This window comes from Schistocerca nitens, chromosome 4, assembly GCF_023898315.1.
Source record: "Schistocerca nitens isolate TAMUIC-IGC-003100 chromosome 4, iqSchNite1.1, whole genome shotgun sequence".
In the NCBI taxonomy this organism is placed as follows: Eukaryota; Metazoa; Arthropoda; class Insecta; order Orthoptera; family Acrididae; genus Schistocerca; species Schistocerca nitens.
The window spans coordinates 532,607,482-532,634,216 of NC_064617.1; the positions used below are offsets into that span (position 1 = coordinate 532,607,482).

At 42.4% G+C, this 26,735-nt stretch overlaps 1 protein-coding gene across 3 annotated transcripts in view; it reads right to left on the reverse strand.

Annotated features, from left to right (window-relative positions):
- Nucleotides 1-26,735, reverse strand: part of LOC126253197 (centromere-associated protein E-like) — a 178,394-nt gene that overhangs the window by 15,035 nt on the left and 136,624 nt on the right. For all 3 annotated transcript variants that reach the window (XM_049954365.1, XM_049954363.1, XM_049954364.1), the window contains one exon: nt 3,284-3,338. In XM_049954365.1, coding sequence (XP_049810322.1) covers nt 3,284-3,338 — 55 coding nt within the window. The remainder of the gene's footprint in view (nt 1-3,283; nt 3,339-26,735) is intronic.

The following is a 26,735-nucleotide window of genomic DNA, read 5'->3' on the forward strand; positions in this document are numbered from 1 at the left end:
TGTGTGTGTGTGTGTGTGTGTGTGTGTGTGTGTGTGTTATCTAATTCAGAAGAAGGGCTTTTGGCTGAAAGCTTACTTTTTTAGTAGTCTTTTTGTTGTTTCTGTCTGCAACTCAACATATCCACTATATGATGATTAGCAATCTATTCTTTTCATTATATTGTCAAAGGTTAGGCATATAAAGTAACTTGTGTTACAAAACAGACTGCTCTGACAGCGACAAAACAGTAGCCACTGTTCCTGTAAAGAAAAATGCACACAATAAGGGAAAGGCAACCACTCACCTATAGCACACCTTTATCATCATGCAAACCTGGCTAAAACAATATGTGACAGCCTCTACTTCATTCACAAAATCCTTTTATTTTGTAACCACAGCTTCCTGAAAGCATCACTGCAATAAAAACTCTTTCCTTTCAACAGTTGGAACAGCATTCCCAGCACTATCTGAGGAATCTGTCCAAGCTACTCCTGTTTTTTGCCTGTGTGGTATGCCAAGAAAAAGCATAGCAGTCAGATCCAACCCCTCATAGCTCCCCTACCATGCTTTGCTGACTTACTTTACCTTACACATTTTCAAAAACTTCCTCCACCCTACATGAATCATACAACTCCTGAAACACCCATCTGATAGCACTATTGTCAATCTTTCTGTGAAAACTCTGTCCTCTGCAGAAGTCTCTGCTCTTTCTAAATCCTCACCTGTAGCCCCACGCCTACGTTCATCCATGCTGCTGGACTTGTAAAGGAACTTATTTCCTTTCCTTGTTCCCTGCAATGGAAATATTTCTTTGCCAACCCCTCCCCTCCCCACCCGACAACCGTCAACCCAAACCCCTATAAAGATTATTATTTAAAACAGTTTCAACATCCCTCCAACTGTGGCCCTCTTCCTCTTCCGCCCAGTTATCTCCTCATTATCTTTCTGGAATTCCTTATTTCTAACCTGGCTTCACCTTCCTTTCCTAAATCCCTCCCCACTGAGTTTGACACCACTTGTATGGAACACAAATCTATCTGTAACCTAAACACCACTCCATGGATTATCACTCCTTCCACAGACAAAGGCTCCACTACAGTGGTCAAGAATCTTAGTGACTATGTGTCCAAATTACTATCTGTAAGCTCTCATCCTATGTAAACTCTCTGCCATTCCTGTGCCATTACCACCACACTCCTTGTCAGTTACTGTGGATACGACATCCTTGTACAACATACCCAATGCCCGGAGCCTTGTGGCAATGGAACACTATCTTTCTCAATGTCCTCCTGCCCCCAGCTCTTTCCTAATTCTCCTAGCTAACCACACACCGAACCACAATTATTTCACTTTGGAAAGCCATATATACACACCTGGAGGAATCCTTCCTATCCAGTCAACACCTAAACCCCTTGTTTGGTTCAGGTTCATTGATGACATTTTCATGATCTGCACTCATAGTTAGGACATTCTTTGCTTTTCCTTCCATAACCTCAACACCTACTGCCAAATACACTTCACCTGATCCTTCTCGACTCAATGAGCCACCTTCCTTGATGTTGACCTCCAGATCTCAGATGGCTCCATAAAGACGTCTGTTCATGTTTCACTGTGACCTGCAATGAGGGACATTCTACCCAAAACCTTACCCACATCAACCAAATTAATGTTCAGCCACCCACCCAACTTACAGAACATCCTTCCCCATCCCTATTACAATCCTGCACCCCCTGGGTCACTCCTGGCCACTCCCTTGTGGCGCGCCCAGGTGCAAGACCTGTCCCATAAAACCACAGACCAATCACAGGCATTTTCTAGACAATAAAAGGAAGGCCACATGTGAAAGCAACCACGTTATATATCAGCTATGCTGCAATTATCGCACAGCATGCTATGTGGGCATGACAAGTAAACAACTGTCTACTCACACGAATGGCCACCACCAACCTGTAACAAACCTGGCAAACCACAAACTAGATCATCCAGTTACTGAAACATGCTGCATACCACAACACAAATTACTTCAACAGCTGCTTCACTACATGGGCCTTTGGACACTGCCTCCTAGCACAAGTTTCTGTGAACTACACAAGTGGGAACTGTCCCTCCAGCATATCCTAGACTCTTGCTATCCCCCTGGCCTAAGCCTCTGCTAACCTCTTTGCCAATGCCTCACCTTACCTTTGCCCTTCTTCCATCAGTTCACACTACTCCTTTTCCATCCATATCACGTACTGCCTTCTCCCACCACTCTTGATACCTCCATGTGGGCTCTCTCTCTCTCTCTCCCTCCCTCTCCCTCTTTCTATTAATTTCCACCTTCTTCCCCCTTCCCTTCCCCCTCCCTCTTTCACATTGTACTCTTCCATCTTGTTGAGTCACTTGTTGAAAGAGCTGCCTCTTTCCCGCTATTCCTTTCTTGCGTCATTTCCTAACCTAACCTTTCCCTTCCCCATTTCCTTCAGCCCAGGCAATTGATAATCATTAATCAGTCTCACAATGGCCACTGGGGTGTGCATTTAGATGTCTGTATTGTTTGGGTGAATGTGTGTATATTGACTAGAAAGAGAGCAAGAGCTCGAAAGCTAGTGTGAATAGTGTTTCCTTGTATGTGGTTCTATGCTCCAGTCAGATCCAACCCCTCATAGCTCCCTGACCATGCCTTGCTGACTTACTCTACCTTACACACTTTCAAAAACTTCCTCCACCCTCCATGAAACATACAGTCATTCACATGGAATGGCTCACTGATGTTTGTTCAATGGAAATAAGCACTAAGATTGTGCCTAGATGTATACAGTAATGTGTTACAGATTGCCTTGACACTTTAAATGGGAATTACACACAACATAATAGCATTAGAAAAGTGTAATTATTTCCATTTAATAACTGTAATCAACATACTAAAGCAATGATCAAAAGAAGGGTTAGTTTGTAAACAATAGCACTTCATAACATATGTTCTTGCTCAGGGTAACACGACTTCCTCTATCTCTGATGTCTGAAACAACTCACAAAATGAGTTATTGGATGAACTACAGTTTAATAAGGAAGCCAAACCATGATTATTTGGTGTTTTCACAATTTATAGCCAAAGTCTAAGTTATATTATCTGCAAGAAGATGGGGATAAATCAACCAAATGATCAACTCAGAACCTTAGTATCATTAATCTGACACTTTACCATTTGATTTTCAAATGGCTGTAATCAGATACAGATCACATTTTACACAAGTAATACACAGAACTAGCTATTTGTACCCATGATTTTGTATAAGAAATTGAAACTAGATTTTTTGTTACCTGCGGCCTCTGATCCAGTTCAGAAGCACAGTGGACGGACTTTGGACATCCCGAGCTGTAAAGAAAAGTGGTTAAATTAAACTTCTTTAGAGTGACTGAAATGTGCTGGAGTTAATGAAATATTATGTTTAACAATAAGGACTATGAAATGTAACTTCCCAAATAAACTGGATGAAAGCAATATAATTATTTCCAGCTACAGATTTCTTGAACACAGCACAAGACAATGACAGTGGAACTCAAACTATTGAATGTTGGGGTATTTATTGTATATTGTATATTGACTGAGGGAGAGGAAAAACAAAAAGCAAGTAACAAAAATAATAGCATAATTCCGTCTACAAGTTTCTGATACGTCTTCTTTATTTTTACAGAATGTGAATATCTACTTTCTGTATTATATGCAGAGCTGGCCCCTGCATATTTGGCCACCACACTCATAATGTGCTTCACGAGCCACATATGGTCCCTGCTTTAACACTGGAGGTTTTGAACATAAGTTTCGCTGGGCTGTTTACCGCCAAGCCTCTTGCAGTTGTCACAGCATCTGGGGGCAGAAGCTGCGCCAATACGTGGCGTGCACATCACGGAAAATGATGCTGCAGTTGCAGACACTAATTTGAGTCGATGCAGTCACTTGTCCATGTGACACCGCATCTGCTTTCCTCTGCAGACAGGTACTCGGGTCACGGCATGGCCCCTCAACAGCAAGTTGCATTCCAGACTCCAGACCGACTGCCAGCTGCCAGAATTGTGCTCTGGCTCCATATCGACTGTCAGCTGCTTTGAGTTTATGCTTCATATCACAATGCATGTCACTGCTGCAACCACCAGAAATGCTGTCTCACACCTTCACTGGCAATGTCAATCACTTGATGTCTGTCAGTCGCTCCTGAAAACTGCACCTGCGCCTTGAGAGCCCACGAGCTCACAACTGTGAGATACAGTGCCACTGATCATCCTCTGCACTTCTCAGCTCTCCCCCATTACCAATAATCATGGACTTCGTCATAGTGGGCACCCACTACACATCATTTACATGGACTTTTAAGTTGTACCAAGTGTGGACTTCTGTCCTATAAAACTGTACTGAGTTTAGTTCATGCTTAATAAACAAAGAGCGGCTATACATCATGTCTATTCAGTCACTGCCTGTTACACCACTCGACCAAGGTTGTAACAAATGGTTCAAATGGCTCTGAGCACTATGGGACTTAACATCTGAGGTCATCAGTCTCCTACAACTTAGAACTACTTAAACCTAACTAACCTAAGGACATTACACACATCCATTCCCGAAGCAGGATTCGAGCAGTCGCGCGGTTCCAGACTGAAGGGCCTAGCTGGCAAGATTGTAACACTTTCTCACTAGATACACTAATGGGAAATGAGAGGAACAATATGAAGTATTCGCTTGAAAGAGTGCTAACTTTATCTGACAAAATAATTTGTTCAACCACAGCATAAAAGCACATGAAATTCTATTAAATGCAACATTTCTGGTAACGAAAACTTACTTTTTATTGTTACAATTTTTACTTACATCTGCTTACGAACTGACTGCTGTACGTACCATCTACGCAAGATTGCTGTATGTACCATCAACGCAAGATCATACCATTTTGCACAGGTACACATCTCTCTCTCTCTCTCTCTCTCTCTCTCTCTCTCTCTCTCTCTCTCTCTCTCTGTGTGTGTGTGTGTGTGTGTGTGTGTGTGTGTGTGTGTGTGTGTGTTAAAAGTAATGTCAGTTATGTGTGACCCACACTACAACCGCAACAAACATCTACATCTACATCTTCACCTTCATAGTTACTCTGCAATTCACACTTAAGTGCCTGGCAGAGGGTTCACTGAACCCTTTTCATACTACTTCTCTACTATTCAACTCTCAAATGGCCTGTGGGCAAAAGGAACACCTAAATCTTTCCGTTCGAGCTCCGATTTTAGTATGATGATCATTTCTCCCTATGTAGGTGGGTGTCAACAAACTATTTTCACATTCGGAAGAGAAAGTCGGTGACTGAAATTTCGTAAATAGATCTTGAAGCAAAGAAAACCGCCTTTATTTCAGTGACTGCCACCCCAACTCGCATATCATATCAGTGACACTCTCACCCCTATTGCATGATAACACAAAATGAGCTGCCCTTATTTGCACTTTTTCGATGTCCTCCGTCAATCCTACCTGGTAAGGATCACATAAGGCGCAGCAATATTCTAGCTGAAGACGGACAAGTGTAATGTAGGCTGTCTCTTTAGTGGGTTGGTCGCATCTTCTAAGTGTTCTGCCAACAAAGCGCAGACTTTGTTTCACCTTCCTCACAATATTATCTATGTGGTCTTTCCAATTTAAGTTGCTTGTAACTGTAATTCCTAGGTATTTAGTCGAACTTACAGCCCTTAGATTTGTGCGATACCCAAAATTTATCAGATTTCATTAAGTACCCATGTAGATGACCTCGCACGTTTCTTTGTTTAGTGTCAATTGTCACTTTTCGCACCATACAGAGTTTCTATCTAGATCATTTTGTAATCGGAATTGATCATCTGATGATTTTACTAGATGGTAAATTACAGCATTATCTGTGTATAATCTAAGGGGGCTGTTCAGATTATCACCTAGATCATTTATGTAAATCAGGAACAGCAGAGGGCCTATGACACTACCTTGAGGAACGCCAGATATCACTTTTGTTCTGCTCGATGACTTACCATCTATCACTATTAACTGTGACCTCTCTGAGAGGAAATCACGAATCCAGTCACACAACAAAGATGATACTCTATAAGCATGCAATTTGATTAATAGTCACTTGTGAGGAACGGTATCAAAAGCCTTATGGAAATCTTGGAATATGGAATCGATCTGAGATCCCTTGTCGACAGCACTCATTACTTCATGGGAATAAAGAGCTAGCTGTGTTGCACAAGAATGATATTTTCTGAATCCGTGTTGGTTATGTATCAATAAGTCATTTTCTTCAAGGTGAATCATAATGTTTGAGTACAGTATATGCTCCCTCCCCCATGAACCGTGGACCTTGCCGTTGGTGGGGAGGCTGGCGTACCTCAACAATACAGATGGCCGTACCGTAGGTGCAACCACAACGGAGGGGTATCTGTTGAGAGGCCAGACAAATGTGTGGTTCCTGAAGAGGGGCAGCAGCCTTTTCAGTAGTTGCCGGAGCAACAGTTTGGATGATTGACTGATCTGGCCTTGTAACATTAACCAAAACTGCCTTTCTGTGCTCGTACTGTGAACGGCTGAAAGCAAGGGGAAACTACAGCCGTAATTCTTCCCGAGGGCATGCGACTTTACTGTATGGGTAAATGATGATGGTGTCCTCTTGGGTAAAATATTCTGGAGGTAAAATAGTCCCCCATTCCGATCTCCAGACAGGGACTACTCAAGAGGATGTCGTTATCAGGAGAAAGAAAACTGGCGTTCTACGGATTGGAGCGTGGAATGTCAGATCACTTAATCAGGCGGGTAGGTTAGAAAATTTAAAAAGGGAAATGGATAGGTTAAAGTTAGATATAGTGGGAATTAGTGAAGTTCGGTGGCAGGAGGAACAAGACTTTTGGTCAGGTGAATACAGGGTTATAAATACAAAATCAAATAAGGGTAATGCAGGAGTAGGTTTAATAATGAATAAAAAAATAGGAGTGCGGGTAAACTACTACAAACAGCATAGTGAACGCATTATTGTGGCCAAGATAGACACGAAGCCCATGCCTACTACAGTAGTACAAGTTTATACGCCAACTAACTCTGCAGATGATGAAGAAACTGATGAAACGTATGATGAGATAAAAGAAATTATTCAGGTAGTGAAGGGAGACGAAAATTTAATAGTCATGGGTGACTGAAATTCGAGAGTAGGAAAAGGGAGAGAAGGAAACGTAGTAGGTGAATATGGATTGGGGCTAAGAAATGAAAGAGGAAGCCGTCTGGTAGAATTTTGCACAGAGCATAACTTAGTCATAGCTAACACTTGGTTCAAGAATCATAAAAGAAGGTTGTATACATGGAAGAATCCTGGAGATACTAGAAGGTATCAGATAGATTATATAATGGTAAGACAGAGATTTAGGAACCAGGTTTTAAATTGTGAGACATTTCCAGGGGCAGATGTGGATTCTGACCACAATCTATTGGTTATGAACTGCAGATTGAAACTGAAGAAACTGCAAAAAGGTGGGAATTTAAGGAGATGGGACCTGGATAAACTGAAAGAACCAGAGGTTGTAGAGAGTTTCAGGGAGAGCATAAGGGAACAATTGACAGGAATGGGGGAAAGAAATAAAGTAGAAGAAGAATGGGTAGCTCTGAGGGATTAAGTAGTGAAGGCAGCAGCAGATGATCAAGTAGGTAAAAAGACGATGGCTAGTAGAAATCCTTGGGTAACAGAAGAAATATTGAATTTAATTGATGAAAGGAGAAAATATAAAAATGCAATAAATGAAGCAGGCAAAAGGGAATACAAACGTCTCAAAAATGAGATTGACAGGAAGTGCAAAATGGCTAAGCAGGGACGGCTAGAGGACAAATGTAAGGATGTAAAGGCTTATCTCACTAGGGGTAAGATAGATACTGCCTATAGGAAAATTAATGAGACCATTGGAGAAAAGAGAGCCACTTGTATGAATATCAAGAGCTCAGATGGAAACCCAGTTCTAAGCAAAGAAGGGAAAGCAGAAAGGCGGAAGGAGTATATACAGGGTCTATACAAGGGCGATGTACTTGAGGACAATATTATAAAAATGGAAGAGGATGTAGATGAAGATGAAATGGGAGATATGATACTGCGTTTGACAGAGCACTGAAAGACCTCAGTCGAAACAAGGCCCTGGGAGTAGACAACATTCCATTAGAACTACTGATAGCCTTGGGAGAGCCAGTCCTGACAAAACTCTACCATCTGGTGAACAAGATGTATGAGACAGGCAAAATACCCTCAGACAAGAAGAATATAATAATTCCAATCCCAAAGAAAGCAGGTGTTTACAGATGTGAAAATTACCGAACTATCAGTTTAATAAGTCACAGCTGCAAAATACTAACGCGAATTCTTTACAGACAAATGGAAAAACTAGTAGAAGCCGACCTCAGGGAAGATGAGTTTGGATTCTGTAGAAATGTTGGAACACGTGAGGCAATACTGACCTTACGACTTATTTTAGAAGAAAGATTAAGGAAAGGCAAACCTACGTTTCTAGCATTTGTAGACTTAGAGAAAGCTTTAGACAATGTTGACTGGAATACTCTCTTTCAAATTCTAAAGGTGGTAGGGGTAAAATACACTAAGCAGATTCAGAAGGATGTAGGTTGCAGTAGGTACCGGGAGATGAAGAAGCTTGCACAGGATAGAGTAGCGTGGAGAGCTGCATCAAACCAGCCTCAGGACTGAAGACCACAACAACAGTATATGCTCCAAAATCCTACTGCAAATTGAGGCCAGTGATATGGGTCTGTAATTCAATGGGTTTTCCTATTTCCTTTCTTGGACATTGGCGTGACCTGTGCTACTTTCCAGTCTTTAGAAACAGACCTTTTGTCAAGTTAGTGATCCTTTCGTCAAGTGAGCAGTTGTATGCGATTGCTAAGAAAGGTACTATTGTGTCTGCATACTCTGAAAGGAACCCGACTGGTATACCATCTGGACTGGAAGACTTGCCTTTCTTAAGTGATTTGAGTTGTTTCGCAACACCTAAGATATCTACTTTTATGTCACTCATGCTAACAGCTGTTCTTGTTTCAAATTCTGGAATATTTACTTTGTCTTCTTTCGTGAAGGACTTACAGAAAACTGTATTTAGTAACTCTGCTTTAGTGGCACCATCATCGGTAACATTTCCATCACAATCGCACAGTGACGGTATTGACTGCTTTTTGCCGCTGGTATACTTTACATACAACCAGAATCTCTTTGGGTTTTCTACCATATTTTGAGACAATGTTTCATTGTGGAAACTATTAAAAGTATCTCGCATTGACGTCCACACTAAATTTCGAGCTTCTGTGAAACTTAGTCAGTCTTGGGGATTTTGCATTCTTCTGAATCTGGAAAGCTTTTTTTGTTGCTTCTGCAACAGTGTTCTGACGTGTTTTGTGTACCATGGTGGATCAGTCCCGTCTCTTAATAACTTATGCGGTATGAATCTGTCTATCGCTGTCAATACTGTATCTTTGAATTTGAGCCATATCTGGTCTACACTTACATCATTAACTTGGAAGGAATGGAGACTCTGTCTTAGGAAGGCGTCAAGCGAATTTTTATCTGCTGTTTTAAATATATATATTCTGCATTTATTTTTAGTGGTTTTGGTTGATATGGTTTTGAGCCTTGCTGACCTTGCATTCATTAATCCATATATCCGTCATGACACTCTCTATTAGATCAGGATTATTTGTGGCTAAGAGGTCAAGTGCGTTTTCGCAACCATTTACAATTCGTGTGGGATCATGAAGTAATTGTTCAAAGTAATTCTCAGAGAAAGCATTTAGTACAATTTCGGAAGATGTTTTCTGTCTACCACCGGCTCTGAACATGTATTTTTGCCAACAAATCGAGGGTAGATTGAAGTTTCCACCAATTATAACTGTATGAGTGGAGTACTTATTTGTAATGAGATTCAAGTTTTCTTTGAACCATTCAGCTATTATATCATCTGAGGCAGGGGAGAGGGGGGGGGGGGGGGTCAGTAGAAGGAGCCAATTATTATTTTGGTACGGCTGTTGAGTATAACCTCTACCCATAGTAATTCGCAGGAACTATCTATTTCAACTTCACTACAAGGTAAACTAGTACCAACAGACACAAACACACCACCGCCTACTTTATTTAATCTATCCTTTCTGAACACGGTTTGCGAATCTGTAAATATTTCGGCAAAATTTATCTCCGGCTTTAGCCAACTTTTTGTTCCTATAATGATTTCAGCTTCAGTGCTTTCTATCAGCACTTGAAGCTCTGGTACTTTTCCAATACAGCTACGACAATTTACATCTACAGTACCGACTGTTGCTTGGTCGATTCTCGTCATTTCTTTGCTCTGTATCCTTTGAGACTGGAGCCCTTTTTCATCTTTCCTGAGACTGTCTAACCTAAAAAACCGCCCAATCCACACCACACAGCCCCTGCTACCCATGTAGCCATCTCCTGTGTGTAGTGGACACCTGACCTATTTAGCAAAACTTGAAACCCCATCACCCTATGGCACAAGTCGAGGAATTTGCAGCCCACACGGTCGCAGAACCATCTGAACCTCTGATTCAGATCCCCCACTCGGTTCTGCACCAAAGGTCCACAATCGAACCTTTCGACAATGCTGCAGATGGTGAGCTCTGCCTTCATCTCACTAGCATGACTGGCAGTCTTCACCAACTCAGATAGCCACTGGAAACCACAGAGAATCTCTTCCGAACCATAGCGACACACATCATTAGTGCCAACAGAGCTGCCACCTGCAGTTGGCTGCACCCTGTGCCCTTCATGGCATCCAGAAGGACCCTTTCCACATCTTGGATGACTCCCCCCGGTACGCACATGGAGTGCACATTGGCTTTCTTCCCGTCCTTAGCTGCCATATCCCTAAGGGGCTTCATCACCTACCTAACACTGGAGTTCCCAATGACAAGCAATTCCACCCTCTGCCCTTGTCCAGATTTCTCGGGAAGACCGGCCACTGCCGCAACAGATGAGGCTGCCCTTGCTGGCTCAGAATTACTTTCAGCATTGGGCAGTACCTTAAACCTGTTACGGAGGCGTAAGGGCCTGGCCTTGCGGCCAGCACCAACTCCTTCCGCCCAGGGATTCGCAACCCCGCCATGGTTCGCCAATCACCGTAAGGCAAGTGTCGACCACCAGGGATGTCCGAATCCGAGGGTGCAGTGGCATCAGAGATCCCAGGTGATGCTACAGGTTCCAGCGGCCAAAGCACTCACCTCAGGTGTCCAAATGTCACCGTTGCCCAGGGCAACAGCCTGGAGCCTGTCAACCATGGCCAACACAGCTTCCAGCTGTTTACAGACCACGGCCAATCCCCCCTGAATCCGAACACAACAGGCGCAGTACATATCCATCCTTAACAATCTTATTTCATCTCTTTTATCTCACAAGCCGTTCAAAACAAACAGATGACTGACGACTATGCAAAGCCCTCACTTTTGTGAAGATACGGTCACAGATTTTCTAAATGTTGGTGTTTCCTGTGTCATTGTTAACAAGCTTCCTCATTAAGTCATGTTCCACAAATGCTCAACTGGAGCATACTCTGGTACTGAGGTGGTGAGGAAATTTAACACATGTTGGTTGCTGTTAACACTATTGTTGGCAGTGAACAGTCCATTGGCAGAGTAAGAGTGGCAATATAATTAAATGAATGGTGTTTTAATGTGTGCTCAACTGGGCAGTATTACCTACATGAACAGTGCTTTGTCACTGCAACGAACTATTATCCAAACCATGTTATCCTTTGTGTTACAGCTTTACACATACGAAGGAAGGATGGTTTGGGTTTATCACCCCACTGATGATTAAATCTTTAGAAACAGAGAAAATTCTTGAGTAGGACAAGGAAATAAATCCAAAACCATGTAAAACTTAAATTTGGTTGGGTGGAAGGTGGTCTGAACCTCACTTCTATTGAATACGAGTCTGATGTCTTAACTACTGCATCATCTCGATTGATCTTACATAGGGACAAGCTGTTTCACTGTCGTACAAGTTTTATTAGCAACCAAGCAAAACCTACTCATGACAAAGATTTCAAACTTTCACCATTATTAACCATTAATTCTTCTTTCAGGACAGCATTATAAGCTGGCTGTGGTATGTTCTGACACATGAAGTTGAGGCGTAACACCTTATAACGATCCTGCCTTGGAGGCGGTTAAGTGGGAGATGTGTTTCAGAGCTGGAGAGTGACAGATGGTGACGCGAGACTGGACGCGCACGTAGTTTATGTATCACCCGATAGAGGACAATATTGGATACGGGGACTGGGATTTTAGTTTCGATTGTGCCCACTAGAGTGCACTAAAGTAATAGAATGGTTTTCATAAGCTGTTATAGTATTTTCATAAAGTGTTCTTATGTCTTTTTGTGTATGTAAAATGTTATAAATGTATTTTACCAGTATGAATGATGCATGAGTGTGGATTAATGTTAATATGAAGATAATTGTTTAACGAGTTATGTAGTAGGATTTAGTGTGGGAACATTTTGAAGTAGTATGAATATGAACAAAGGGGATTTTTGTAGAATAGATTTGTAAAGTAAGTTTATGGTAAAGGGAAAGTTAATTCAGGTATAAACAACAATAGTAAATAACTTTATGCATAAGCAAAACTTCAACATATTAGATAATTACGTCGGTAAAAAGTGCAGTTGTGAGGTTTACTATTTTGCGATTGGTTATTGATGAAAAGCACGGACTGCCGCGGGAGAATGTTGTTTTGCTATTGGCTCTTGAGTAAACTGACCAATGGTAAAGCAATATTCTTTGCGCGCCTTTCTCTGCTCGTAGAAAAGACTTAGATTATTCTAGAGAAGAGTCAAAGCCTAGCCATGAAACAGATCGGACGCGTGTAGTAGTAGTAGTTCCGATGGAAACGATTTGTTGCCGGATCTAACAGTGCTCCATACATCAAAAGTGTTGGAAAGTGACGGCATAATTATTCCGATGTGTGTGTGGAAATTTCAGAATTTTTAAGTGAATTTTGTGACGAGAAAAGACATATATTCCACGTGGTGTATTGAGCAGGTCGGTGACTAAAAACTGTGACTGCATTTGGTACCGACAGACTTCATATTTGGCAAGCATTCTCAATCAAAAACAATCAGTATTTTTGTAGCTATTACTTTTTCGGGAAATGCAACACCATAAACTTGCTAAGGTGAGTGAAAGGGGTTGTGAGTGACTGTGTTAAGACTAGCACGGGCTTGGCAGTGATACTTGTTCACCTAAGTTTCAGAATCTATTAATTGAGGACAAAATTTCCAACCTTTCATTTTGTGACAAAACTTTCTCCCAAAACATAGATTAGTGACTTTAATTGCAGCCTAGTTCACGTCGAAGAACAGTAGGTTTCACTCGGCTTTCCTACTGATGATCTGCTGAGACAATGTTCACAGGTAGGTGCAGGTCCGTCGTAAAGGGACGGAAAGAATCGCGCCGCCGCACGTGGTGCATCAGTGCCGGGAAACACTAAAGCCGTAGTAATTTGTATCCGCAGTTGAGAGAAAGATTTTGATGGACTGAACAGTGAACGTTAGTGAAAGAATTTAGTGAATCGGAACTAGCAGAAGTTTGAACGGAACCCGTTTCAAGTTGCTGGAGTTGCAAGAAAGATGATGATACGCAATGGCTGTAGTAGCGAAGGAAGCACAGCGAAGCAGCAGATGGCATCTTAGCGACGGCGGCGAGCAGTACAACGGGGCAGCGCTGCGGTCAGCCTACACGACAAGCGGGGGCCCAGAAACTGTTATGGCAGCCGCAGGGGATCGGACTCGCAGTTTCAACACGCCGAGGCTACAGCATTCGACAAAAGATAAGTCAACTTTGTTACATCTGTTGTGTGTGTGCTGAAAGACTGAGAAACATGGCAAGTGATAAAGATTTTGTGAATACGGTGAAGGAGGAAGAACTTTTATTCAGTGTGTGTGCTTCAAACACTAGCACACCTGAACAGAGAGAAGGAGTAGATGTTAAAATAAAAGGGGATGTTTTTGATGATATTTCTATGTTATTTACGGACAGTGGAATTGAGTCTGCTTCAAGTATGTCTGTTAAAGTAACTAGTGGGGATAATACTAATTCAAAAAGTGACATTAAGCATGAACTCAGTAATGATCAGGTGTGTGATGATAGTGTTGGGAATGTTACTGAATCAAATGTATCAAATGTGGCTACCAAATTTGGTATAGTGCTGGTGGAACAAGGTAAACAAGAAACAGTGATGCCAAAAATGGAACTAGGAAGTATGCAGGAAATGTTTGCCGTTTTAATGGGCTCTATACAAGAACAATTTAATTTGGCTGAAAAAATTAATAGTAAACTCAAAAAACTTGACAGTGGTTTTACTGAAAAACTTGAAAATCAGACTGCTGTTTTAAAAGAAATGTGGGAAAATGAATTGAAGTCATTAGAAAATAAAGTAGATGACAAAATTTCTCGAGTTGAGAATAATTGCAAAAGATCTGTTAGCATTGTAAAAGGTGAATTAACAGAGGCTTTGAAAAGAGTTGCTATTGGAAACAAACAAAGAGTAGATGAAATTAAAGAAGGTCCACAAAAAGTACAGGTTAAAATAGTGGCCGTAGAATCTGTATGTGAAACTGATCACAAAGTGTTAGCCAGTAAAATCAGTCTGAATCTGACAAATGTATGAATGAAGTAAAAATTGTGTCAGAACGAGTAGTTGAGTCTGAAAAAAAAAATGTTCTTCAGCTAACTAACCAAGTAGAAGAGGTGGAAAGTAGGTTGGATGAGCATGACAGTAGACTATGCCAAGTTGAAACTAACCTCAAACATGGAATTAACAGTAGTGGGTGTAGTTTTGTGGCAGAATCATCTGAAATTTCATATGTCACTAACAGACAGTTTTTACGTTTTGATCCAACAGGAAATGTGCATCCAAAAGAATTTTCGAATGATTTTGAAGGTGTGTTACCTAGTTTATGGTCAGACAAACAAAAAATAGGTTTTATTACGTCAAAATTCTCATGAGAGGCCAGAACTTGGGGGGTTATGGCTACTGAACAGTACGATACTTTGGATAAATTTAAAGAGGCATTTTTGAAAGAATACTGGGGTAAGCAAACACAGATGGAGTTATTAAATAGCTTCTGGGCGGGGGAAAAGTTTAATCCCAGAAGGGAAAGTGTAAAAATGTTCGCGTTAAAGTGGATGACAAATTTGTCATACTTGAACAACAAAATCGAGCCAGAGCAAATTGTTATGGGTTTGGAAGGTAAAATACCTATGCACTGGCGGAACAAACTTATTGCAGCGCCAAGGGATGATGTACATAAGTTCATTAGTTATTTGGAGAGGGTCAAAAAATTATTGCATGAGGAGGAACATGCAAATCGTAATGACAGGCCACCAAATGATGCAGGACCGCGACATAATGTAAACATTAACAGAATTGGCATGTTCCGTGGAAATGGCAGGGGCAGAGGTGCCGGGAGGTGGGGCTATCCTGCAAATGATAGGCGAAGTAATGGGGAACAGGTGCACGATTATCGATCTTATTCTCCAGTGCAAGAGAATGATGTTGTGCAAAGGCAGCAGCAGAGAGGGGTAAACGTAAGAAAGGACACCGAATTACAGAATCCGTCAAACTAAATGCCGTCTGTGGAAGGGCTAGCATTTACCAGACGGGAAGTAGTAGTTTGAGCCCGCTAGCAAAACCTTTTGTATGTGTTAATAGTAACCAGACAGGGACTGTAAGGGAGGTACAGGAGAAGGTAGTAGCAACAGACGGAACGAGCTACGTAAAAATCTGTACATTTAATGGAGGTTTGGAGGATTTTTTGGGTAGACATAAACAAGATAAGCACTGTATTGCAGACGAGAGGGATGGCGTATTAGTGGAAGATGTGACAGAATCCGATTGCAAGAAAGTGGTTAGCAACCAAGTTGAAGTCGAGTCATGTTCTGAGGAAGGAGAAAGTACAGAGGCTGCAGAATTACAGGAAATTAAGTGATGCCAGTGTGGAGGAAATATTAGCGTCTATAAATGATGATATTTGTGAGGCTATTAGGGAGAAGCAGGAGGATGGTGACCAAAATGGGGGTCGACCAGTTAATAGTGGAGAAAGGGAAGAGAGAAAGGCTATAATGGAGAATAGCGAAGTGCTAGAAGGGAGTTTTGAGTTGTCACTAGTGGATAGAATACTTAGTATGGGGGGAAAAAAGTGGTGAAGGTGGTTCTGCAAAAATCTGTGTAATTTCCGGAAACAGGCAAGGTTTCGATAGAAGAGATGTTGTGAACGACTTGTTGGAGGAGGGTGCTGATACTAGCAAAGAAAGGAAAGTATTGAATCAACCAATAATTAGTCTGCAAGTGTGTGATGAAGAGTTACAGTGTTTAGCAGATACAGGTAGTGATTTATGTGCTGTGAGTAAAGGTTGGTTAGAATCATTGCAAAAAGGGAATGATCTTGTAATTATGCCAGTAATGGGGGTACAGATTATTGTAGCTACTGGAAAAGTGAAAAAACCTGTTAGACATGAAGTTGTGTTGCCAGTGAAAATAAATGGGGTGGAAGTATTCTATAAGTTCTTTATAATTCCTGATCTGTTATAAAAATGTTGATTGGTGTAGATTTCTTTAACCATTACAAAGAGAGATTAAATTTTAAAGAAAGTGTAATAATTTTAGAAATAAATGGGAAAGATGTGGTTGTGCCATTTTTTTGAAAAGACAATGTGATCGATGAAGAAGTAGCCAGTATACCAGTTAGGTATTGTAGAAGGACAGAGGGTTTGGGGGACTACAATGAGTATGGAGATGATGTGGGGGTGGACCCTGAGGTAGATGTGAGTTAAGCTTGGAGGCCTCAGAGGCATTGCAACCTATGGAATGCTAGGTGTTTGACAAACACCAGGTGCTCAAGTTACTGGCAGTGCTATTTCATTTTCTTTTCGTATTGCCGGTCTTCCTCTTCTAATCATTCTGAGCTGAATCTATCTTCTGTAATATTCTTCTCTATCAGGGAAGGTGTGTTTGTAGGTGTAAGATGGAGTCATGGGACTAGGATGAAGTAAGTTTTGTGGTGAAAGAGATGGGGGTCAGTTTGTGATTGAAGGCTGAGTGACATATACAAATATGAGAATAACCAGACGTGACAAGGGCAGTTAGTTAAGGACATCTAGGTGAAGAATATTTTTTACGAGTGGAGTATGAATGAATGTGGAAAATATATGTATATTTTGTAAATACAATTCTTGATTTATGTTACATAGTGGTGAAACTATGAGGAAGAAGTGATGAAAAGAGACACTACATAAAAAGTGGTAACTATGTATTATAAAATGTTTGTAAATAATTGTTTATAGGAAATGTGTTTTTTACCATTAAATATTTTCAAGTTGAGTGAAAGTTAAACAGAAAAAATGAATATAACATTTGCTTGCAACAGCAACTAGTTCTTTTAAATTCATTAAGTTTTTGGAAAAGAAGGAAATTTTAGAAAAGATTTTCGAATAGATTTGATCTTGCTGATTTGAGTAAGCAATACTCTGTTAATTTACTTTCATTTGAATTCAAGTTAAACTAAATAGTAAAAAATGTAAATAATCTCCTATACTATAAGCAATTGTATATTAGGATGCATATAAAGGAAGTAGGCTTAGACGGAAGTATGGTTTCAGGGACAGCAATGCATGTAAACCATGGAGGAACTAATAAGTGGAGAACACAGGTTTGTTATGGATGCTACAATGCAAGGTGCCATACTCAAGACTCACGGAAGAATTAGTGATAAAGAGGCGATAGTTATGTGCAGATTTTTTTAAGGTAGGACAAAATACTATTATTAAATAGGACACCAACCGCAGTGCCTGGAAAAAAAAAAAAAACATTGAAAAAGTAAATGTAAGAATGTTTTCAAGTAAGAGGATTATTATAAAAGAAATTAAAGATTTTAGACTAGGTTAGTTATAGACTGCCAAGTCCGAAGTAAGAGATTTGTGATTTTAGTCTATAAGAATGAGAATACTTTTTGTGAAATATTTTGTAATTTTAAGTCAGGATCAATATTAGTATACTATTAAAACTTTTTGGAATCAAATTTTATAATCATAGGGGGTGTGAGGCGTAACGCCATGTAAGGATCCTGCCTTGGAGGCGGTTATGTGGGAGATGTATCTCAGAGCTGGAGAGTGACACATGGTGACGCGAGACTGGACGCGCACGTAGTTTATGTATAAGCCGATAAAGGACAATATTGGATACGGGGACTGGGATTTTAGTTTCGATTGTGCCCACTAGAGTGCACTAAAGTAATAGAATGGTTTTCATAAGCTGTTATAGTATTTTCATAAAGTGTTCTTATGTCTTTTTGTGTATGTAAAGTGTTATAAATGTGTTTTAGCAGTATGAATGATGTGTGAGTGTGGATTAATGTTAATCTGAAGATAATTGTTTAATGAGTTATGTAGTAGGATTTAGTGTGGGAACATTTTGAAGTAGTATGAATATGAACAAAGGGGATTTTTGTAGAGTAGATTTGTAAAGTAAGTTTATGGTAAAGGGAAAGTTAATTCAGGTATAAATAACAATAGTAATTAACTTTATGCATAAGCAAATCTTCAACATATTAGATAATTACGTCGGTAAAAAGTGCAGTTGTGAGGTTTACTATTTTGCGATTGGTTATTGATGAAAAGCACAGACTGCCGCGGGAGAATGTTGTTTTGCTATTGGCTGTTGAGTAAACTGACCAACGGTAAAGCAATATTCTTCACGTGCCTTTCTCTGCTCGTAGAAAAGACTTAGATTATTCTAGAGAAGAGTCAAAGCCTAGCCATGAAACAGATCGGACGTGTGTAGTAGTAGTAGTTCCGATGGAAACGATTTGTTGCCGGATCTAACAGTGCTCCATACATCAAAAGTGTTGGAAAGTGACGGCACAATTATTCCGATGTGTGTGTAGAAATTTCAGAAATTTTTAAGTGAATTTTGTGACGAGAAATGACATATATTCCGCGTGGTGTATTGAGCAGGTCGGTGGCTGAAAACTGTGACTGCATTTGGTACCGACAGACTTCATATTTGGCAAGCATTCTCAATCAAAAACAATCAGTATTTTTGTAGCTATTACGTTTTCAGGAAATGCAACACCATAAACTTGCTAAGGTGAGTGAAAGGGATTGTGAGTGACTGTATTAAGACTAGCATGTGCTTGGCAGTGATACTTGTTCACCGAAGTTTCAGAATCTATTAATTGAGGACAAAATTTCCAACATTTCATTTAGTGACAAAACTTTCTTCCAAAACATAGATTAGTGACTTTAATTGCAGCCTGGTTCACGTCGAAGTACAGTAGGTTTCACTCGGCTTTCCTACTGATGACCTGCTGAGACAATGTTCACAGGTAGGTGCAGGTCCATCGTAAAGGCACGGAAAGAACAGCACCGCCGCAAAGTCTATGAACACCATCCACCTACCTCGAAATAGCTGCCTGTGATTTTAGGTGATACCCAGGATATAGTAGATGTTTGTCTGGCACTAAACATTGTAGTAGCTACTCAAGTGATGTCACAGTCCAAGCCAGGTTCTGTTTTTCGCAGCTGCCTGGAACTAGGAACTGTGAAACTTCCTCAATCCACTAACATCATCCATGCATAACGGACAACTTGTAATTCTTATGTTGCCCAAGTCTTTTGAATGACTCACAATTTTATACCCAAATCCTTGTTAAAACTTCACTCAAATTTCCTTAACAGAAAGGAGTGCCTTATGTAACTCAATCACGACTCCCATATTTTACACCAATTTCAGCAGATTATGGTACAGGGCCATGAGTGTGACTCTGTGGTGGTGGATGCCATGCAGACGAAATATGGATATTTGGAGTAGGCATCAATGATAAGTAACCGCTTGGACCCCAAAAACGGGCCCGCAAAATCAAGATGGATGTGATCTCAGGCCCAGCAGGGCACAGGCCAGGGTGAGAATGACTGAGGGGGCCTTGCCTGGTGACTCGCACACACAGTGCAGCTGCGGACCAGGCGGTCAATATCGCCATCGATGCCGGGCCAATACACGTGCTAGTGGTGTAACAAACTGAGCACGCAATGTCGAAAATCCAGAGGGATGACCATCCAATGGGCATCCAACTCCGTGACCAACAGAAGGACATCATCGACCATGGAGAGCTGGTGGGACACATGGCACCAAGTGCTGAAGTCAGTTTGCATGAGATGAGTAAGATAGGATGGCTAACCATGGACCACGTAGCGGAGAACCTGCTGCAAGATAGGGTCTCCTAGTGTAGCCATGGCAATGTGAGCAGCCATAAGAGGCAGACCGTCCAGCGCATCCTAGCGAGCGGAATGAATGTGAAAGCAGAGGACCTCCTGTTGGTCAAATGCAGGATCGGGGCCTGCTGGGAGACGTGACAAAGCGTCCGCGTTAGCATGGTGGGTGGTGGGCTTATATCAGATGGTGTATGTGTAATTCCGTATTGAGCCGTCCTCTCTGGAAGGTGAGAGTGGGGTCCAAAAAGCGTAACTAAGGGTTTATGGTCCATCAGGAGGGTGCACTTTGTCCCAAAGAGATAGATGTGAAATTTTTCAACGGCGAACACTATCGTCAGGGCCTCCTTTCAATCTGAGAATAGTTCCGTAATGTCGGGGTCAACGTCTTATATGCATAAGCGATGGGCTGTCCTGAGCCATCGGTATTCCGATGTGTGAGAACTGCTCCAATGCCGTATGCCGACATATCAGCCACCACAACCAAGGGGTGGTTCGGAGAGAAGGGAATAAGGCAAGGGGCGGACTTCAGCATCGAATTTAAAGGGAGAAATGCCTGGTCACAGGCAGGAGTCCAATCAAAAGACACCACTTTGTGATTCAAGTGATTGAGGGGTTGAGCAACAGAGGCAACTTGGGTAAGAGCTTTAAGTAATATAAGAAACCTTGCCCAAAAACACCTGGAGTTCAGATAAGTCCCTGGGACGAGGAAGAGCCTCAATGCCACGACATTGCGATCCAAAGGGCGAATGCCATCTTTGCTATGTCAGTGGCCTATGTATTCCACTATCGGAAGAAAAAAACAGCACTTGTCCAGCCGACAGCGTAAACCTGCAGATTGCAGAGCATGAAATAAGGTGCTGAGGTTGTGCAAATGTTCCTGGCGGGTATGCCTGATGACCAAGATGTCATCCAGATAATTCACACAGGCTGGGAAAGGCTGTGTGAGCTGCTCCAGCAACTGCTGGAAAATTGCCAGCGCTGAAGAGACACCAAATGGAAGGCACTTGTAGTTGTATAATCCGAAAGGTGTGTTGATAACCATGATGTTCTGGGAATCGGCATACAAGGGTAACTGGTGGTATACCTCAGCCAGGTCGATCTTAGAAAAGTACTCTCCCGCCGCAAGCTTGGCAAGAAGGTCTTCCTGTTGGGGAATGGGGTAAGTGTCCTAGGACGGCAGCAGCCTGGAGCCAATCAAGTTCCTGCTTGACTGCAGGCCGTAAGGCCACCGAAATGGGTCTGGCCTGGAAAAAGCGATGCTGCGCATCTGGCCAAAGAGCGATGAGTGCCTGAAAACGTAAAGCACACCAGAGATCCGTTGCAAACAATGATGCAAAAGCCTAGCATAGATCATCCTGAAAAGGAACAGCCGTGGAAACAAGCTTAACTTTGAACCGTGGTAAAAATTACTGTTTTGAAGAGCGCGCCGTAGCGCGTAGTGTGAAGCAGTCACCCTCCGTTTCTGGCGGTGGTGCCGCTGTGGCAATCGCAGCTTTGGTGTCTCCCTCTGGTGAGAAAGGTTGCTGGTCATGTGCATTTAAGGGGCGCTATGAGCTCGCCAAGGACCAGTCTGGGTCAGTCTCTCATCCCCAGCTTGCTAGTCTGTCTGTCGTCCGAATTTGTGAGGCAGTTAGTGTCTGTCTGTCGTCTGGAGTACTAGTATGTCTTTCGTTCAGATCAACCTTCAAAGCTGGATAAATGAGAGTCTTTCCACTCCGCCAGTAAGAGAACTCGGCGAGTGGTCGCCTGGTCGGGGCTTAGTTCCTGCATCTGAGTCTGCGCGTTAGGCCACCAGTCTGCTCGAGTTGCTCAAGCAATGGTCATTGGCGGTTGGATCAATCAGTTGGTCGGTCGCGCAGTGAGACACAAGATGACTTGTCCGCCTTGGGCGTAGGCGCTTGTGAGGTCGCCACGTGAGTCCAGTGGGCCGCACCGTATAGCGAGGGGTAGTGGCTTCGCGGTCGACACGAGAGCAACAGAAGTCAACCAACAACATCGGTCTGGCTGGTGCAAGCTGCGACGCAGTGATATGGGAGATCGGCGTACCTTCCTGCATCCGTTGAAGCGTCTGGCAGTGGACGGTTCGAGAGAGGGATTTGGGGGTGCTACGCCAGGTTTTCTCCAGAAATCGCAGTTTATTAGAAGTTAAGTGATTGGTGATATGTTGTTTCATTTACTTGTTAAATTCTACTTGTTTTCTTGGTGAGGTCACCAACCACTTTGTTTTGGGGTCGTCCCACCATTCTTCTCAGTTTGCCCACCCGCGGGAAGGCGGTTATTTATGAATTGAGTGGTCCGTTTTCTTTGAAAATAAATCATGGTTCAAACTTCATCAGAAATTGAAAAGCCAAACAGCTGAAACGCATTCAGGCCAAAAATATTTGAAGCCGACAGATGGTTGACGACAAATAGGGTAAAGAGCCGGGGAACATGTTTGTATGTCACCTGGACGATGAACTGCTCATGAAGGGGAATGGAACCGTCGCCGTAGGCAACCGAACACCGAGATGGAGGTGACAATGCAGGGGAGCCCAGGACGGTACATGACCCAATATTAATCAGGGAAACAGTGGCCCCAGTGTTGACCTGAAAGCTGACATCCTCAGTAAAAAGACGGAGCGTGAGGAATAGCTTCCGTGTTGATGGGTCCTCCAGCAGGACGACCAATTGCAGAGCATGTACGGTATCCTGGGGCCCAGGAGGGGCAGGATGGAAGTGAGTCAAGTGACTACAACAAACAGATCGGATGTGGCCCCCCTCCTCACACAGCATGCAAGTTTTCCAGCAGTAGGGGTAATCAGCTCAAGAGTGTGCAGTAAAGCACTGTGGGCAAGACGGAAGTGGGCCTCGTGAGGCTGTGAAGCCATAGAGATGTCGGAAAAAGAGGAGTCCTGACGACACTGGCCTCTGTTAGCCGGGCCACGTCAACGTCGTGAGGACGGAACCCGCAGAGATGCACTGATCGCCGCCACTTGCGGCCATGCCATGAGATGCTCATTAGCCGCCTGAGCAATTTAAAATTAGTGGGCAATGTGGAGAATCTCTTCCAATGAGGGATTATCGAGTTTCAACGCCGCAGTGCGGACCTCTGGATTGGGAGCCAGCTGAACCACCACATCCCGGATCAGGGAGTCCACATATGAAGCCTTACACTGCTGATTGGCGCATGTAAAATTGCATCGACCCTGCAAGTCCGTAACCCAGGAACGATATGACTGACCAGGTTGTTTATGGTACTGGTGGAATTCCAGCCGAGAGGCGACCACTTGGTAGCAATGTGAATAATAGTTTGTCAGCAACAGATATATCTCCTGGAGAGAGAGAGCCACAGGATAGGACAAGGGTGCCAACTTGAGGAGAAGAAAGAATGTGTCTGGGGAGGCCCAAGACAAAAACAACGAGTGTTGCAAGGGGTCATCCGTGACCTGAAAAGCCATCAAATGTTGTTTCAGCCGATGTAAGTATGTTTCCCAGTCTTCATTAGCGTCATTAAATGGTGGGAACGACGGCGGACATGGGAAAGCATCGGACATCCAAGGACTCGGAAGCTGTTGTGGTAGCGTGTCCCTGGCATTGACTTTGTCCGTTAGCAACCGCATCGACTTCTGTAAAATGTCTAAATGGATCTGCTGCTGCTGCTGTTGTTCCAGAAGACAGACCAACTTAGCTCCATGCGAACAACGACTACCGTTTACGTCATTGGCAAAATGTAACTGCGATGGGAATGGTCGCGGGGTTGCCGCAAATGAAAATGCGGCGGGACCAAATGGGAGCGGCCCACAAACAGACAAGATGGACGAACGGGAATGGAAGGACAGGGACATATGGGAATGGAAGGACAGGCACAACAGACAACCGAGCAAGACACCAAGATCAATGACAAAGTATTAAGCAACAGGGTCACAATAGATAACCTCACAAAATCAAAACGACATCCACTCGTAAACGGGAAGTAAGCACACAAAATGTAAACACTATGTCTGTAAGCAAGATATCAACCGATCAACGCGAATACCAGACTGCCTCACTGAGTGAGAGGCAGCTGCCTAAATACAGGACAGGGTATGTTGTTATTGGGTGCTGGGATCACGTGCTCCACAGTGGCGCCCTCAAGTTAGACTCGGGCTAGGAGCACACGCAGCCACAGCTTACGGCGCGACTGCTGCAGAGTCCTCTAGTGGTCATCTAGTTCCCCGCCATCTGGCGCTGACTCAAAACTCACTGCGCTCGGTACCAGACTACCCAAGCCTATCCTTTTTTCTTGTCATTTTCAATTACATAAAACATAGGGCAGGGAGGGCTCTAGAGGCGTGGTGAAGCCAGTTTCCCTAAGGGAGTAACCCCGATACAAATCCAGGTCCTCCAGGTTGGCGGCTGATCATGGGGCTAACAACTCCATATCGGAAAAAAAGTTACTGTTCAGCAACCAATTCACAGAGAGAACTGGACTGTCTCAAACTTACGACAACCAGCACATGTCAAATGGCAACGATTTCGGTATATACAAACATGGAATGTAAGGAGTATTTTTCAGGTGGGAGCCAGTAGGAAGCTCGAGGAGGAATTATTGAGACACTGAATTTACGTAGCAGCATTGCAAGAGGTAAGATGGAAACAAACAGAGGTGGCTGATCTCCAGCACTATACCTTGATCAATAGCGAGGTAGAAGAAAATAGATTGGGAACAGGTTTTATGGTAAAGAAGTCCGTCAGTCATGCCACGGTGGAATATGAAACAATAAACCCCAGATTATGTCGACTGAGGCTGAAGGGAAAATTTCTCCAACTTGTCGCTGATTAGTGTGCATGCCCCAATGGAAGATTCAGCTAAAGAAGATAAAGAAGAATTTCATGAGAAATTGGAGCAAGTATTTGACAAGCTGCCAAAGTATGATGTCAAAATTATCCTGGGGGATTGCATTGCTAAAGTAGGTAAAGAGAAAGAGAACCAACTGGTGACAGGTCTCCACAGTAAACATCTGGAATCTAATAACAATGGTTGGAAACTGATTGAATTTGCTTTTAGCAAAGGATTAATGATGAAAAGCATGTGTTTCCCGCACAAAGACATTCATAAGGAGACTTGGGTATCACCAGATGGGTTGACGAGAAATCAAATAGATCATGTACTATAGATGGATGGCATGCCTCAGATATTTTGAATATGATTAGCCGGCGAGGAGCGGATATTGACCGAAGGCCATCTTTTGGTAAGAATCAAAACCTTAGAAAGGATTGCAGTAAAGCCAGAAGGGCTGGGTTGGAGGAACGTAGAGTCTACAATGTGGAGATGCTCAAAGATCAGAAGAAAATGGAAGAGTATAGGAACAAAGTGCAAGAGAAGTTGCAAAGGATCAGTGGGATTGAGGGAAAGGATATCAACGTACTATGGGAGGAAGCTAAGATAGCTTTAAATACAACAGCTCAAGAAGTACTTGGAGAAAGAGGAAAACAGAAAAGAAACAGATGGTTTGATGAGGAGATGTCAAAGGTGCTATATGATAGAAATCAAACTCGACAAAGAATGTTACAGAGACCAACATGAAATAATGTGGCTACATTTAAAGAGAAGAGAAGGGTAGCTAAAAATTTAGTGTGGATTAAAAAGAGAGTACAGGAAAGGGAATGGATGGATGGATGGATGAAATACAAAACTACTTTGAAAATAAGCACGAGAGGAAATTCTTTTATGGTGTGGGACAAATAAAGAGAGGATATCAGCCAAGGATGGACATGCTGAAAGAAGAGACAGGCAGTTTTATTGTTGGAAAGGAAAAAAATAATAGAAACATAGGCACAACATTTTGAAGTGTTACTGTCAGACAGACACATCGCAAGTGAAGAGAGAAATGGAGGGGCTACAGAAGAAACTGAAGAAGAATATGAGGTGGATGGAGATGATAATGCAGTGGACACAGAACCACCATCGATAGAAGAGCTAAGAGTAATTATAAAGCAACCTGGGAATAACAAAGCTCCTGGATACGACTTAGTAACAGCGGAATTGATAAAACACGGAGGTGAAATATTAGTATGGAGGGTATATAAAAAATTACAATGGCTTGGGAAACAGAGAAAATGCCAGAGGACTTGACATTAGCAACCATTTGCCACATACATAAGAAAGGATCACGCAACCAGTGCAAGAACTACTGACGAATATCTCTGCTTAGTATCATCTACAAAATCCTTTTTCTACTTACTCTCCAGGAGAGTAAGTAGAAGAGCAGCAAAGATTCTAGGTGCGTACCAGGCGGGTTTTAGACCTGGGAGGTCTACAGCTGACCATAGCTTTACAGTACGTATGATGTTGGAGAAGGCTTACGAATATAATGTAAGATTAGATCATCTCTTTATAGAGTTTAAACAGGCCTATGACAGAGCTAAAAGATCAGCACTGTGGGAAACAATGCATACATTCAAATTTCCTTAGAAGCTAATAAAATTAACTAAG